At 40.8% G+C, this 15,703-nt stretch overlaps 1 protein-coding gene across 1 annotated transcript in view; it reads left to right on the top strand.

Annotated features, from left to right (window-relative positions):
- The window catches only part of LRCH1 (leucine rich repeats and calponin homology domain containing 1), a 201,422-nt gene extending 189,609 nt beyond the window's left edge, over nt 1–11,813 (top strand). The window contains exon 19 of the mRNA XM_003803360.3: nt 9,283–11,813. Coding sequence (XP_003803408.1) covers nt 9,283–9,393 — 111 coding nt within the window. The 3' untranslated portion in view covers nt 9,394–11,813. The remainder of the gene's footprint in view (nt 1–9,282) is intronic.
- Nucleotides 11,814–15,703: the final 3,890 nt, after the last annotated feature.

Here is a 15,703-nt window from a genome sequence, read left to right as displayed (position 1 = left end):
TCTATTAAAGTCTTTAATCATACCACTATTGACCAGTTGAAAAATACCATCTGGGGAATGACTGCTGTGTCAGTCATTCAGTTGGATTCCCCCGGGTTTCCTGGAAGGGCCCCAGGCAGCCACAGGGCTCCAGGGAAAGGATGCACATGGCTTGTTAGCACCCCACCTGGAGGAAGCAAGTAAACGTCGGAGCTGTATATTTTTATTAATTCTTACTCCTTGTTAAGTAGTAAGTACACTGAAGCGCTTAGGAAAGTATTTTTCAGAGGGATTTCTATTTTTGAATAATGTAATGGGTCGTTTTGCTTTTTTGCTACATCACATAGAAACTGCAGGTCCAGAATGTGATGTGTTTGACTATATTCATTATCAAATAAAGCCATGAGTCACTGAGCATTCTGGGTCCTGGGGCTTGGGTTATGATGGCCGAAGTCAGTGAGAAGATTGCTCTTATTTTAGAAGAATGTGCTTTATATTATTACTTGAAATGTCCATTTAATCTTTGATTTTCAATAACATTAATAAGCAAATTGCTTTATTTTTAAGTCAGCATAAATTATTACATATCACCTATACCAGCTTTTGGAGCAATGTGATTAGCTTGTAATTAACAGGGAAAAGTGTTAGAATCTAGCCAAGCTATTCCTAGATTTGGTGATGTCTTTTTATATAATAATATGAGAAGGCCCCACTCCAAGGTCAAACTGGCCTCCATTGTGCTTCATTTTACATCCTGTTGGCTAAATACTGTTTCTTAGGTTGAGGAGATGGTGGAGTTAACTTCCTCAAGACAGATTTCTAGTTTATTGAGATACACATAGTCCTCATACATGGCTACTAAGAAATAATCTTATTTTTCTGAACATTTTCATGAATCTAAGGGACTTGAGAATATGGAAAGCCCACCTAGTCAGAATATATTTATGAAGATTCCTTGCTGCTAAGTCAGATCACATTTTTTGACCGGAAACATTGTTTACATGGTAATATCTCGAGTTATCTGAGCTTTTTCCTCCTTTGTGTTGACTGGTGAAATACAGGGTATGTGAAAGTGCTCTCATTAACCTCAGTTGTGTATAAATAACTCACAGATGTACTGAATTGCCTTTGGTGCTATCTTGTACTCTTCAACCTGTAACACAATAAAATCCCTTTGTACAATATCTAATGAACACGCTGGACCATAAGTTGCTTAATAAACACATTTCAGGTGATGATGCCAAGTTTTTACCAGCCCGTTAAAACATTTATTCCTGTGCCTCCGCGTAGCTCCCGGTATTTCCATCTGGCTCTGCGGCGCATTGAGGCTTTCCTTGGATGGTCAGCACTGTTGGGTTGTTTTTTCCCTTCTTTGTTTGGAAAAAAGGGAAAAGGAGAAAACTTATTAGGTTGCTACCTTGAAGAAAATTCTATTACTCAACACCAAGTAGAATAATCATGTTAAATTAGATTGCTTTTTCTGTGTTGATTTGACATACTTCAATTAAAACACTAAATTAAAAGGTATATTAAAAATTTGTATTTTAATTCTGAATTCCAAAGTATTCTTTGGACATACTTTCCTTCCTCACGTCATTAATTTATCTGTACCTCCTAATGCATTGCACTTCTTGGGATTTACTGGCTATTTTTTCATTAAGTAGGATGCTAACTAGCAGGACACAATTTAGCCCTTTAGGCAAAACTTTGAATAAACTGTCCTGCCATTGCCAAGCCATTAATTTCTAATCAGGACAGGAGGCTTCTCTGTGGTTCTCCCCCAGGGTACACGTGCGCCAACCATGTGCTAGCGCAATGCCTGCTGATGCCTGCCATTGAAGTTTGACCAGGGATACCTGGCTGATCTCCATAGAACCTGAGAGGTGGTCAGGGATGTAGTTACATGATTTTTTTTTTCCTGAGCTTATTAAATATCCTTCTCACAAGAAAAACTATTTTTTTTTCCAGTACTTCTTTCCCATGTCCGATAAGAATCAAATATTTATTTGCATTTTCTTTGTAAAATAACCATTTGCGTTCTTTTTTCTCCAGTCCTTCAACCAGAAGCAACTCTCCACTCAGTGTCAAAATTTCCAAAATTTGTGACAACTAATTTCTAATTATTCGTTCTATTTATGAATTTCTGGTTTCTTGTCCTTGGGGAGAGACACATATAAATGGGACTGGTGGAAAGGGGCCCCACAGAACCCAGAAGTAAGACAACTGAGTACAGGTTTCATCAATGAGAGTAGATAAATAATCCTTTGATATCCTGATGCTGTTTGGAAGAAATTAAAGTTAGTCTGTGGTGAATTAGATTATCTCTAAAATTTTCATAGAAGGCTGATTGAGTCATAAGGGTGTTTTATCTATGAAGAACACTGATAATTTAAAATTACAGGAGCCTGAAAGTAGTTTTGGAGTAGGTGAAAAATGTTTTAGTATGATTTTATTTCAGGAGATTTGATTTTTTTTTCTTTTTTTTTGAGACAGAGTCTCAGCTATCCCCCTGGGTAGAGTGCCATGGCTTCACTGCTCACAGCAACCTCCAACTCCTGGGCTCAAGCGAGTCTCCTGTCTCAGCCTCCCAAGTAGCTGGGACCACAGGCGCCCACCACAACGCCTGGCTATTTTTTGGTTGCAGCCATTATTGTTGTTTGGCGGACCCGGGGTGGATTCAAACCCGCCACCTTAGGTGTATGTGGCTGGCGCCTTAGCCGCTTGAGCCACAGGCGCCAAGCTGAGATTTGATTTTTAAAATTAAGTTTCAGACGTCAAAATTACTCCTCAGTAAACAGTCAAAGCAGGACACAGTGGCTCATTCCTGTAATTCCAGCACTGTGTGAAGCAGAAGCAGAAGGATTGCTTGAGTCTAGAAGTTCAAGACCAGCCTGAATAACATAGCAATACCTCCTCTCTACAAAAAAGAGAAAAATTAGCCGGGCATGGTGGTGCACACCTATAGTCCCAGTTACTTGGGAGGCTGATGGGAGGATCACTTGAACCTAGGAGTGTGAGATTGCAGAGAGCTATGTTCATACCACTGCATTCCAGCCTGGGTGACAGAGCAAGACCCTGTCTCTAAAATAAAATTAAAAAAAAAATCAATTTGGGTAGATAGAATGTGCTCTTTTTCTCTTCTTAAAGTCTGTCAGAATCTAATTCCTTTGCTTTCCGCTGCAACTTTTTTCATTCAATGTTCATTCATTCCTCAATTACTGAGTGAAAACTCTCTGCAAGGCCCCATGGTAGGCCTTGGGGATTAAAAGTGACCATCACACATGGCCCTGTCCTCAAAAAATTAAAATTAGTGTATACAGTCTATATTAGGAGACATCAAGCATTTTTTAAGGAACAGATAATAAATATTATAGACTTTTTGGGCCGTGAATCTGTTGGGATTACTCAACTCTGCCTTTGCAGTGTGAATGCAGTCATGAAGGGGCATGGCCATGTGTCAGTAAAATCTAATTCAGGAAAACAGGCTGCTGGCTGGATTTGCCTGCAGGCCACAGTTTGTATGCTTCTCATCTAGTGGATCCTTTGGCAAATAAAAAGGAATTTAGATGGTAAGGGCCTTTCTTAGATCAGGTATAGGATTGTCCAAAACATGTGGGAAGGAGACCTGACCCTAATGGGGCACAGGGGACCATGAAGGTTTCAGGAGACAGTGATGTTTGCAGTGAGGCTTAGTAGATGTATAGGAACACCCAGGTGGAGGGAGGGGAGGGAGAGAGGAAAGTGAAGGGGGGAGGTGGGTGAGGAGAATGAAGTGTTCTAGGGAAAGGATGAGCTGGACGGTAGTATAACTATAAAGTAAAGAACTCAGGGAGGGGCAGCAAGAAATCCCCTTGGTCTGTAAGAGGCTGACATGGTTTCCATTTTACAGTGAAAAATAAAAAACCGAACCTCACTGGCAGAGCTGAAACCTGAAGCTCTCTTACATTAAAATAATGCACAGTTTGTTTTAAGGCTTAGATAATTGTAGTGCTAGGACTTAAAGTTTAAGAAACAGATTGAACAAAATGAAATATGCTCATGTGAATGTCTTCCTTTGAGTCTAGTCGCTGGCCTGGAAGTAGGCATGTGTTTCTTTGGGAGCAGAAGAAACTATAGAAAGAGGAAAGCCAGGCAGTGACAGCTCAGCCTGTTCCCACAGGACATTTTCTGCCAGGACAAAATGTCTGTCCTTCGCTATGAAGAGAAGCCAATGAACAGAGCGGCAGACCTAACCTTGCCACAGAGTTGAGGATTCACTGGTCCCACTTGCTGTTGAAATTGATGGGACTTGCCATCAAAGAATTCTGACAACCAAGGGACCTCTTCCAGTATCACGAACACATTCTGAACACACTCACTTGTTGATTGAGGAATTTATGGGAAGTAGCATGGTGTCGTGGAAGGAGTTGTTCTAAGACCAGCACATGTGCCTCAAATCTAGGTTGCAGAACTTCACAGCTGTATAACGTTAACAAAAGTTACTTGAACCCTATTTATTTTTCTCAACTGTAAAATGGAGGTATGTGTATTAATGTCTGCTTTGCAGGATTGTCATAAATAACAAGTGCAAATCTATGGCATTAGTTCCAGGCATATAGGAAGTACCCAAGAAGTTTTTCAAGTTAGCATTTAGTCTGTCTTGCTTCTTGCCTTCGTAACACCATTTGCCGTGGCTCAGGAGGGTAAATGAGGGGGACCTAATAGATTCCACCACTGGAGAAGTAACAGAAAGCCTGAGTTCTTTGTAGGGGTCAGAAGCATTACTTTTATGCAAGGTACGACTTCATAAAACCACTCTGTGCTTTAATGAAAGAAGTCCATGGGTATACTAAGGGTCAGCCATCACATTCTCAACAAAAATCTCTAAGATTCTGTAACAGTGTGACTTAAATTCATCTCCAGTCACATAAATGCACAGCTGTCTCTCCTGGAAGTCCATTATGTATAAGGAGTCAGCCACCACAGCAGCCACCTCACTCCCTTATTGAGGGAGTCCTCTCTCCCTCCCCTCCCTCCACCTGGGTGTTCCTATACATCTTCTACTAAGTCTCACTGCAAACATCACTGTCTCCTGAAACCTTCATGGTCCCCTGTGCCCCATTAGGGTCAGGTCTCCTTCCCACATGTTTTGGACAATCCTATACCTGATCTAAGAAAGGCCCTTACCATCTGAATTCCTTTTTATTTGCCAAAGGATCCACTAGATGAGGAGCATACAAACTGTGGCCTGCAGGCAAATCACCTGCAGCCACCCTTCCCTTCTGTGTCCACCCATAAGTCTACAGCAATTCCTTCACCATTCCCATGTCTATACTTCGTTTCCCTGTGGGAGATGCAGTGGCCCAAATGGTGCCATGGCAAATGGCCCCTGGCCACTCCTCAGTAACCTCCCATTTCTGGCAAGCTTCCCTTGGTCGTCCTTCCATCCAGTGCCTCCGATGTACTTCCTAGCATCGTGTCCCGGCACCTCCTCTTCCTTTGATAAAATAACCAGAACTTCCATGCTTTTATAAGATTTCTCTTTTCCTATGCTAGTCTTCTTAGGTACCTCCAAACCCAGCAAAGGGCATTTGGGCTTCTTCAGGAGTCTAAATGAAAAGGAAGGCAGGAAGGATGCAAGGGGTACCTTATGTCTTCTATTTACTCCTCATCACTAGCTATAAAAGTGGGAGGGAGAATCTCAGATCCAGCACCTGGCTTAGGAGTTCTGAGGCCAGGAAGGAGAAAATGGTGGTTGAAAAAATAAGGGCCTGAGAAAGAGAATAACCTTATCTGTGAAGTGGCCAAATGCCCTGCTGGTGGGAGGCAGAGGCCTTGATCCCTTCCCATGCCTGTCTCTTTGGAGTCACCAGCCCTTCCTTCATGTGCCCTTCAGCTTAGAACCCTATAGACTTGCAGTCCCTGACCCCTGGGCTGTAGACCAGTACCAGTCTGTGGCCTGTTAGGAACTGGGCCGCGCAGCAGCAGGTGAGCCAGCGACACTTCATCTGTATTTACAGCTGCTCCCCATTGCTCACACCAACACCTGAGCTCCTGTGAGATCCATCTCCACCCAGGTCTCTGGAAAAATTGTCTTCCGTAAAACTGGTCCCTGGTGCCAAAAAGGTTGGGGACCGGTACTGTAGGCCACTGGAATCACCATTCATTAACGCACTGACGTGGTCCCTCACCAGTGGGGAAATGCTGCTCTCTAGTCATCCTGTCACAGTCGGGACAAGAAACCTTGCCCCATAAAAGCCATGTTGTACGCAGGGATTAGACTCATTGGAAATATTAGTGCTAGAATTTAGGCACCTTCAGGACTAAACAGAAGTACACACTGAAGGTGAGAAGCACAGTGCCTGCCTTCATTGCCTTGGGCAAATTTAAATTTAGGTTAAATTTCAGTTTAAAATTTCTACCCACATTTCTTGCCCTGTGTTCTAGTGATCTCTCGGTGTTTTTCTTACTGATTTTGTTGAGTTTATGTGTCATATAAAGCCCTTTGTAATTTGATGTAAATACTTTTTTACAGTTTGTTGTTTATCATCTTCTGATTCATTTGGGGTTCTCTTTGACACATGAAAATGTTAAATATTTAGGCAGTCAATCATTTTGATCATTTCCTTTGTGATATTTTAAAACTTTTTTAGCTTAGAAAATCTTTCCCATCCATTTATCAGAGAAAATGTTAAATATTCACCTTTATTTTCTTGGGAGGGCTTTAGAATTTTTCCTTAACATTTAAATCTGTAATTCATTTGGAATTGATTTTAGTATATGGTATTAAGTGAAGACCTATTTTCCCCCAAGTAATGCTTGGCACCAGGAGCTTAGCTGTACGTAGCAGCCATTTATAACGTCCTGCCAAGCCACATGTTGACATGGGTGCTGTGGGAGCCATAGAATAAGGCAGACACGTCCCTGCTCCTGTGGAATCCTCTTTGGCAATGAAACACCAGATTCAGGAGATCCCACAAGCCTGTGGCAGATGCTTCTGAGAAAGGGCAGATGCTGATGTCTGGCTGCAGGCGTCCTTCACTGTCCCACAGGAGGCACCTTTCCTATGGGTCTGGCTCACGGCTCACATCTCGGACAGAATCCCCCATTCTTTCTCAGGTTGACATTTGGCTACTCAGTTGGCAAGCTCTAGAAACTTGCATGCTCACCTGACAGGCCATTGACAAGATAATCCTTTCTTGATACATAGTAGTGACATGAAATCACAGTTTAAATTGTGCTTTATAAAACCAGCTGTCTTAAGTTGAAATGAGCCATTTCCTAAGGCCTGGGTCAAAGTCTTGAAATTTTCTGAATTTATAAGTTACAAGGGGGGACTGTAAGAGGGCAAGAGAGTGTAGGACCCTCTGACATTCACATTCAAGACATTATAACAGGTTCCTGGAGAGGTCATAGCATGTTCTTTGAAGATTGTTTTAAGCCCACAGTGCCTATATCTGTGGCAATTTACAAAGAGTCCTACACTGAGGCGGCAGATGGATCTGGGTCCTCAAGCACGTCACGTGGAAGAAAGCTTCCTGCACAGAGCACTCTGATTCTTCCTGCTACTCCGACACTGCCGCTGGGACCTGACACAGATCCCATTTAAACTCTCCTAAAAACAGCACTATGCAGCCTTTAAAAAGAAAACAATTCCTGTCCTTTGCAACATCGTGGATGCACCCAGAAAGCATTATGTTAGTGAAATAAGCCAGGCCCTGAAAAGACAAATACTGATAAATCTCATCAACATGTGACACATCTAATATGCACCATCTTAAAAAGTTGAATAATCTACCTTCTGGGCCATCAAGAACAGAAAACGTTAAATTCACAAAAACAGAGTAGAATGGTGGTTACTGGAGCTGGGTGGGGGATGGTGGTTGTGGAGACGCTGGGCGAAGCATGTGGAAGCTCAGACAGGAAAAACAAGTACAGGAGATCCGGTGTATAACATGGTGACTCTGGTTAGTGATGTATTACGTACGTGAAAATGCTAAGGCAGTAGGTTTTAAGTATTCTCACCATTAAAAATAAGTATTTGAGATAATTGATTTGTTAGTTAGCTTGATCTAGCCATTCTGCAATGTATGCTTTTATCAAAACATCATGTTTCAGCCAGGCACGGTGGGTCATGCCTGTTATCCCTGCACTCTGGGAGGCCGAGGTGGGCAGATTGCTTGAGCTCAGGAATTTGAGACCATCCTAATCAAGAGTGGGACCCCTGTCTCTACAAAATAGTGAGGCACTGTGGTGGGCGCCTGTAGTCCCAGCTACCTGGAAAGCTGTGGCAAGAGGATCGCTTGAGCCTGAGAATTTGAGGTTGCTGTGAGCTACGATGCCACGGCACTCTACCCAGGGCAACTGAGTGAGACTCTGTCTCAAAAAAAAAAAAAAGTCATGTTTTATACCATAAACAAATATAATTTTTAATTGTCAAATAAAAGAAGAAAAGAAAAATGAAACAGTGAATACTGGGTTGTGAAGAACACACTGTCATTAGGTAGAGGAGAGAGTGTTTGCTGTGGAGTCTTTTCTCAGCTGAGGAGACATACCCTAGAAGGAGATCGCCTTGTATGATATTGGACCAAGGCCAAATAACAAAGGTGTGAAATTATTTCATGTTATTTTGTAAACTGTCCGGTAATTCTTAAAAGGTTCTCTGTGCAAAAAGTAACTCCGATTTATTGTATTTCTCGAGTAGTATTTCCCAAGAACAAAAATGCACATGAGCAGTAGCAGGACATTTGTGTCTTTGACAGTTTTATGAAAGTCTTAAAGAGTGGCTATTGAGGGCTATCGTTAAAATTATTTATAAGGCCATTCATAAACCACAAAGAAAGGATGCCAGCCTGCCAATATGTCTGTGTCCCAGAGATCACAGGAAACAAAATGAATTAAATCAAGGTCTATGATCGGTATATTGGTATGTGGTCAGTATAAATGAATATTTGAGTTCCTTTAAAATGTGTTAGACTAGGCTACCTGCAATTTCGCTTTATAAGAACAGAAGCTACTATATTCTTGGTATGTTTTTCAACCAACTCTATGTAGTTCAGTTACTTAGTGTAAAAGCTTAATATTTAGGTGTATTACAGATTTCATGGTGATTAGGAAGTTTTTGGAAACCAGTGAAAAGCATTACTGTTTCTGCAAACACAGCTAAGGTCTTTGCAACGGGTTGAAAGTTGGGGAAGGACCGAGGTGGTCAACTGGGCGTATTACAGAGAGTGCTCAGCTTAAACTCCTCTCAGTGATGTAGCAGGATTTCAGGATGAGAGTCTGATCAACTAAAAATTGACGTTTTGTTCTTCTTCCTTTTAGGAAAAACTGTGTCTACCCCACCACATCCTTGAAGAGAAAGGCCTGGTCAAAGTGGGCGTTACTGTCCAAGCGTTACTTGACGTCACTGTAACGAAGTCTCTGTTCACATGAAACCACCCCCAGTCCTTTGGGTGGACTCAGACTCTCCTCCTACCAGAGATCCTGAACTCTGCTCCCTGTTCAACCCTTTCCCATCCACTGCCTGTGGGTTCCCTGATTCCACTTGCATTTGAAAAGGTTTTCGGTCTAAGGGAGGATTTTCTGCCTTTGGGGGCTGACCTCCAACAGTAAGACTTGACAGGTATTTGTTCTGGAACCAGTGAGGGAGCTGGAGACTAAGAACTGAACAGCACGTCAATGCCTTTTCCACCCTCCTTCATCCCTTCCACTCTCACCGACTGCCATTACCAAAACACCAAGCACAACCGTTTTGCAGCAAGATGCATTTGTTTTATTAAACCAAACTCATCGTGTATTTACTGGGTGGGTGGGTGGGGAGACACAATCAGGTTTTTCACCGCCAAATTTTTCAAGAAGTTTCTTGAGACCATTGCCTTTTAAAAAAACTATTTTCGACATACAAAATATTTATATAAATATTATTTATTAGTGAGTTGTTATTCATCCTTTGGATGCAAATTGTAAATTAGGAAACTATTTTATTACTGCTTTTTTTGTGGTTAAACACTTTATTTTAATATTATACATATTCAGTTATTTTCTACCCTCTTTGGTCTGAAGTACTAGTTCTAGGTCTCGGTAATCATATTTTCTGGTGTATAGGAGTCAAAAAAAAAAAAAAAAGCAAAAACAGGTGCTTCCGTGACAAAACTATTTTCTGGGGAGGCTTTATTTATGCTTTGGTTTGTGGAACATTGGTCTTATTTATATTTCTGCATTCCATCCAGTTTCCTACATTCCAGCAGCCCTAATGTCCCCCAATACAATGAACTGAAATCAAGAGAGCACCCCAAAGTTATCTGTAAATAGCTGTGATGAGGGGGGGGAAGACATATTAAACTTGAAGATAAAATGTGAACAATTATTTTTTTGGATTCATACTTCTTTTGCTATGCACAAAACATTCACATGTTAACACAAAGAAGTACTAAGTGCGAGTTAGCGTCATGTGTCTTGAAGTATAATTTTGCACTGTGACTTGGGTTATATTCAAGAGAACCTAGCACCAAAGGTAGATACGGAGGAAATGGTAGAGGAAAGTGGAGACAATAGAAAGTTTATTGTTTAACCAAAAATTTTATTAAAGGAAGTTGGTTTGACTGAGTGATCAAAAGTTACTGAAGGCACATAGGCCCTGAATCAGGAAACCAGCACTTCCTACAACTGCCAGTTTGAAAAGAGGAAATGATTCTGAGATGTGCTCATTTGATCGTAATGTAGTTGATGGTTTTCAAAGTCGTCTATAAAATTCTGCGAGATTCACAGTCTCTGGTGTGAAACCTCAGGGGTGGGCCCGTGGGGAGCTCCATGCACCACCAAGGGAGGCTGAGGGGAAGGTGACGTAAGTGAAGAACGTGAGGCTAAGTGGCCGAGGAAAGAGCAAGTACAAACTCCACGGAACTAGAGAAGAACTAGCAAAGGAAAGGAACCCGTGTTGGTCTGAGAGATTCGCAGCAGGCGTCACAGAACGTGACACCCTATTTTGGGCAGTTTCATGCCTCTAACACTGCATTTACAGATACCCCAGTGCTTAATCTTTCAAAGTCTTTTGAGTGCTGGCTGCACTTTCACCTCTGTGAAAAGCCATTAGAAATTTTTAGAGCAGCAGCAGACTTAATTTGTAAGACACATTTAGAGGTGAACACAAAAATAGACCCCAGGAAGAGGACGGTGTGCATGCAACACAGATCAACGTGAACTAATGCAGAGCCTGCCCTCTGTTCTAGGGAGCAGGGAGAGGGAGGGCTTTCTGAAAATGGAAATTCGGATTGGCAGCTAGTAATTATTTCCTATCAAATGTACTGTGCACTTTAACCTAACTTAAAATATATTTTAATATTTTTCTGTACTGCACAAATACCTGTTTTGTCAAATAGCATAATGATGTAAAGAGGAAAGACATTTTGAACAAAGAGCGTATACGACTTATGCAACATTCAAAAGTGATTATATAAATAGGAATTTAGACTGCTGCACCTTCACGGGCATTCAGAATGCAGGGTCCTGAAATATTTTTTTACGTGTATATATGTGGCAACATGAAGCTCTGTAATCATTGTTTTGAGAGATTTTTTTTTCAAAATTAAAATATTTCTTTTGAGATTAATTTTTATTATTTTCCTGAAGTTGGCTGTATAATATAAATGGCTTTCAGTATTTTGTAAAATGGCTTTTCCCCCCATTTTAAATGGAATCATTTTATGGCTAAGATGTCTTCTAGAACCTTGTACACTGTTTATATGTGCAATAAAATGTGCATGACAAGCTGACATAAGTGGACAGAATGTATATAGTGCAAATATCCTTCCTTTTATTATTTAACAGCCATTAAAACTTTGGATTTGTACAAACCATCTTCTGATTGACTTATCTGTCTGATGCAAAGGTTGACTTTGATCATGCAAAAAGTTGTGGGGTGTTATTGCCAAAACAGATGGTAGCCATCATCTGGTGTGTATATATATGCAACGTCTGATAATTAAGTTCATGAACTTGCCACTTAACGCTTACCTTAGCAGCACTGTACAAACAACTCAGTAAGCTTTCATAAGATTGGTATTATCAGTGTCACAGCTGCGTTCATGTTGTGTGGCAATGTCTTGCTGAGTGGCTTTCATTACTGTTGCATGTTTTTGTGTGCCATATAATGACAGCTTTGATGGTCTTTCCAGAAAAAGAGTTGCAAAATTGCTTTCAAGCCTGGACTAGGTGGTGTCACTGTGTAACTTCCCATGGGGAGTGCTTTGTAGGTGATCTTGGTGATACGCAGCAATGAGGTATGTAGCAGCTTTTTTTCTTTTACTTAATTTATTTTTATTTCAAATTAATATGAAGGTACAAATTTGGGGGTTGTATTATTCTCACTTCCAGCGTAAAGTTCATGTTGTAGAAGAGCCCTTCACCCAAAGGTGTATATTTGTGTTTTATCATTCATGTGGGCATGTAATTCTTTATAAATTGGTTTCATATTAGCATTGAGTACATTTGATTATTTTTTTTTCCCATTCTTGAAATACTTTAGTAAGAAGAATGTGTTCAACTTCATCTGGATAAATATAAAAGATGTAAAGTTTGCATCTAGTATTCGATGGTATACGTATGTTACAGTTTGTTAATCCATTCATGGGTTGATGAGCATTTGGGTTGCTTCCACAACTTGACAATTATGAATTGAGCTGCAATAAACATTCTGGTGCAGATGTCTTTGTGGTAAAATTATTTTTGTTTTTCTGGGTAGATACCTAGTAATGGGATTGCAAGATCAAATGGAAGGTCAACTTTTAGTTCTTTGAGAATTCTCCATACTTCTTTCCATAGAGGTATTAGTTTGCAATCCCACCAACAATGTAGAAGTTTTCCCTTCTCTCCACATCCATGCCAGCATCTGCAGAGTTGGGATTTTGTAATGTGGGCTAATCTTACTGGAGTTAAGTGATATCTCAGAATGGTTTTGATTTTCATTTGTCTGATGATGAAAGGCAATGAGCATTTTTTCATGTGTTTGTTGGCTATACTCCTGTCATCTTCAGAGAAGTTTCTGTTCAAGTCTCTTGCCCACAAAGAAATGGAGTTGTTTGTTCTTTTCTTATTAATTTTAGTTCTCTGTAGATTCTAGTTATCAGGCCCTTGTCAGATTCATAACATGCAAAAATCTTCTTCCATTCTGGAGGCTGTCTGTTTGCTTTGCTTGCGATACCCTTAGCTGTGCAGAACATTTTTACCTTGATCAAATCTAATTTTTTTTTTTTTTTTTTTTGGTATTGCCACAATTGCCTAAGGGGTCTTCCTCATAAAATCTTTTCCCAGGCCAGTATTTCCAAGTGTTTTCCCCCAAACTCTCTTCTAGAATTTTATTGTTTTGTGTCTTAAATTTAAATCTTTTATCCAGCAAGAATCAACTTTTGTCAATGATGAAATGTGTAGATCCAGTTTCAGTGTTCTACATGTGGCTAATCAGTTCTCTAACCACCACTTGTCAAATAGGGTTTCTTTTCCCCAGAGCATGCTTTTACTAGGCTTTTTAAAGATCAAATGATGATATGTGGCTGAGTTCATCTCTATATTCTTTATTCTTTTCCACAGATCAATGTTTCTTTTTTTGTGCCAGTACCATGCTGTTTTGATCGCTATAGACTTGTAGTATAACCTGAAGTCTGGTAACATGATAGTTCCAGATTTGTTTTTATTTCTAAGAATTGTATTGCCTATTTGGAGTTTTTTCTGGTTCCATATGAAATGAAGTGAACGTGCTATTTTGTCAAGTTCTTCCAAGTATGACATTGGTGCTTTGATGAGGATTACACTAAATCTGTAGATTATTTTGATTAGTATGGACATTTTAACAATGTTGATTCTTCCCAGCCATAGGCATGGTATGTTTTTTCATTCTGGCTGTGGTTTTGAAATTATCTGCTATCTGAATTTCTGTGTCTCTTGTAATGCTTGGGAAAATCTCTACCATGATGTCTTGGAGTAGAGCATCAGTGATTTTAGGACTATCCTCTTCTCTTCAGGAATCCTTACAATTCAGATGTTTGGTCTTTTGGAATGATCCCATAATTCTATCAGGGAATATTCTATTTTCTTTTTTTTCTGCTTCTTTGAATGCTTGGGATAGTTCAAAAGTCTTGTCTTCAATTTCTGAAATACTTTCTTTTCCATGTTCTTTCTATTCTATTATTGAGGGTCTGTACTTTGTTTTGAAGTTCTTTGAATGCCTTTTTGAATTTCTGAAGTTCTGCTATTTCTTTCCTCATTATATCCATATCCTTGGTGACTTTGTCTTTGAATTAATTAATTTCTTGAGACAACTTTTGAACTATTTTATGAATTTCTATTTCCATCTTCTCCTCAGTTCTACTCAATTTATTTGGCATCCATATTCTGAATTTTATTTCTGATATTTCAGCAGTTTCTCTATGGATAGTATTTTCTGTTGTATCTCTATTGTTATCCCTTGGGGAAGTTGATCTGCTCTGATTTTTTCTTGTTGCCAGAGTTCTTTTGCTGGTTCCACCCCATGAGTATTTTTATTGTTTAAAAAATGTATATTATTTATACTTTTTTGGTTGAAAATAGGTTATCCCTGGATAGCTGTTGAGAGATAATCTAATTGGGGACTGGTGGTATGAGACTGGATCCAGGGGCCCCATGAACTGCAGCTAACCACCCCTTCTCCAATGAGCTGGAGCTTGTGATTGTGGCTTTTTCCCTACAGCCTTGCAAAGGTCCCTTTCAGGGCTGCGGCCAGAGACTCTGAGGGCTGGCTTGGTGAGATAGCACAACCTGGCTCTGTCTTGGTGTCAGCCCTGTCCTCTATCCAATCCTAAGGAGTTGTGGTATTTTGCTGGAATCTCTGCTGGATAAAGATACAAACACCTGTGGCCCTGTCCCCACTGGTGATAGCTAGAGGAGACTCTGTGGACAGACCTGCTGAATCCACCCCTCACTCCTGCAACTCTCCCACTGCCACTGCTCAAAGTCAAACAAGTGGTAAACCTGCATCCCCAGACAGTGCAGCAGGAGAATAAGAATCTACCAACTGGCTGAGAGTTCCAGTCAAACCGGCTCAGGCAGTCTGAGCAACACCCACACAAATGAGTTCAGAGGGTATCTAGGCAGTCAGTAAATAAGAATCCACATGCAGTTCACCTGAGAGATCCCAAGGGGATGGGGAAGGGCCTTTTCTAGTGGGGAATGGAGTCAGAAGAGATCACACTCCTCCCCACCAAAGTGCCACTGTTTCTGCTGATAGCTCAGCACCCACAAAATGCACCTCTCTCTCAGTGAACTTGCCAAACACTCTGACCTCTGAAGGAGGCAGTTAGCCATGCATTCAAGTTAGGGGGAAGGGTGAACTGTGGGCTCAGGATTGCAGAGAGAATATTTGTTCACTTTTGTGCCAGGAAGGATGGGGATTGGGCTCAGAGGGGAACTTCCCAGGTATAGGAGGACCTCGTGGCTCTCTCCTATGGCATGAAGTGAAAGATCTTTATTCCCTGCCATGGGCCTCCTGGTTGGACAACAGGCATCTTCCAACTAGTTGCTCCGTACTTGATCTTTGTTATCATCTTTCTTCCTCTTTTTTGGCCTTGTAGTTTGTCTCAGTGAGGATGCTGTGCACCTCACTTTCTTCCCCCTGTGCTCAACTCCCCTCCTTTGTTTCTCTGAGTTTGCTTCAGTCCAACTTTTTTCCTTCTGCACAGGAGCCTCTGGCAAAAGCTGCTTCTAGTAGACCTAT

The sequence above is a fragment of the Otolemur garnettii genome, unplaced genomic scaffold (assembly GCF_000181295.1).
Source record: "Otolemur garnettii isolate 467f Iridium unplaced genomic scaffold, OtoGar3 scaffold00297, whole genome shotgun sequence".
NCBI lineage: Eukaryota > Metazoa > Chordata > Mammalia > Primates > Galagidae > Otolemur > Otolemur garnettii.
Note: the sequence above shows the minus strand (reverse complement) of the source record. Positions and strands in the feature narration are given on the sequence as shown.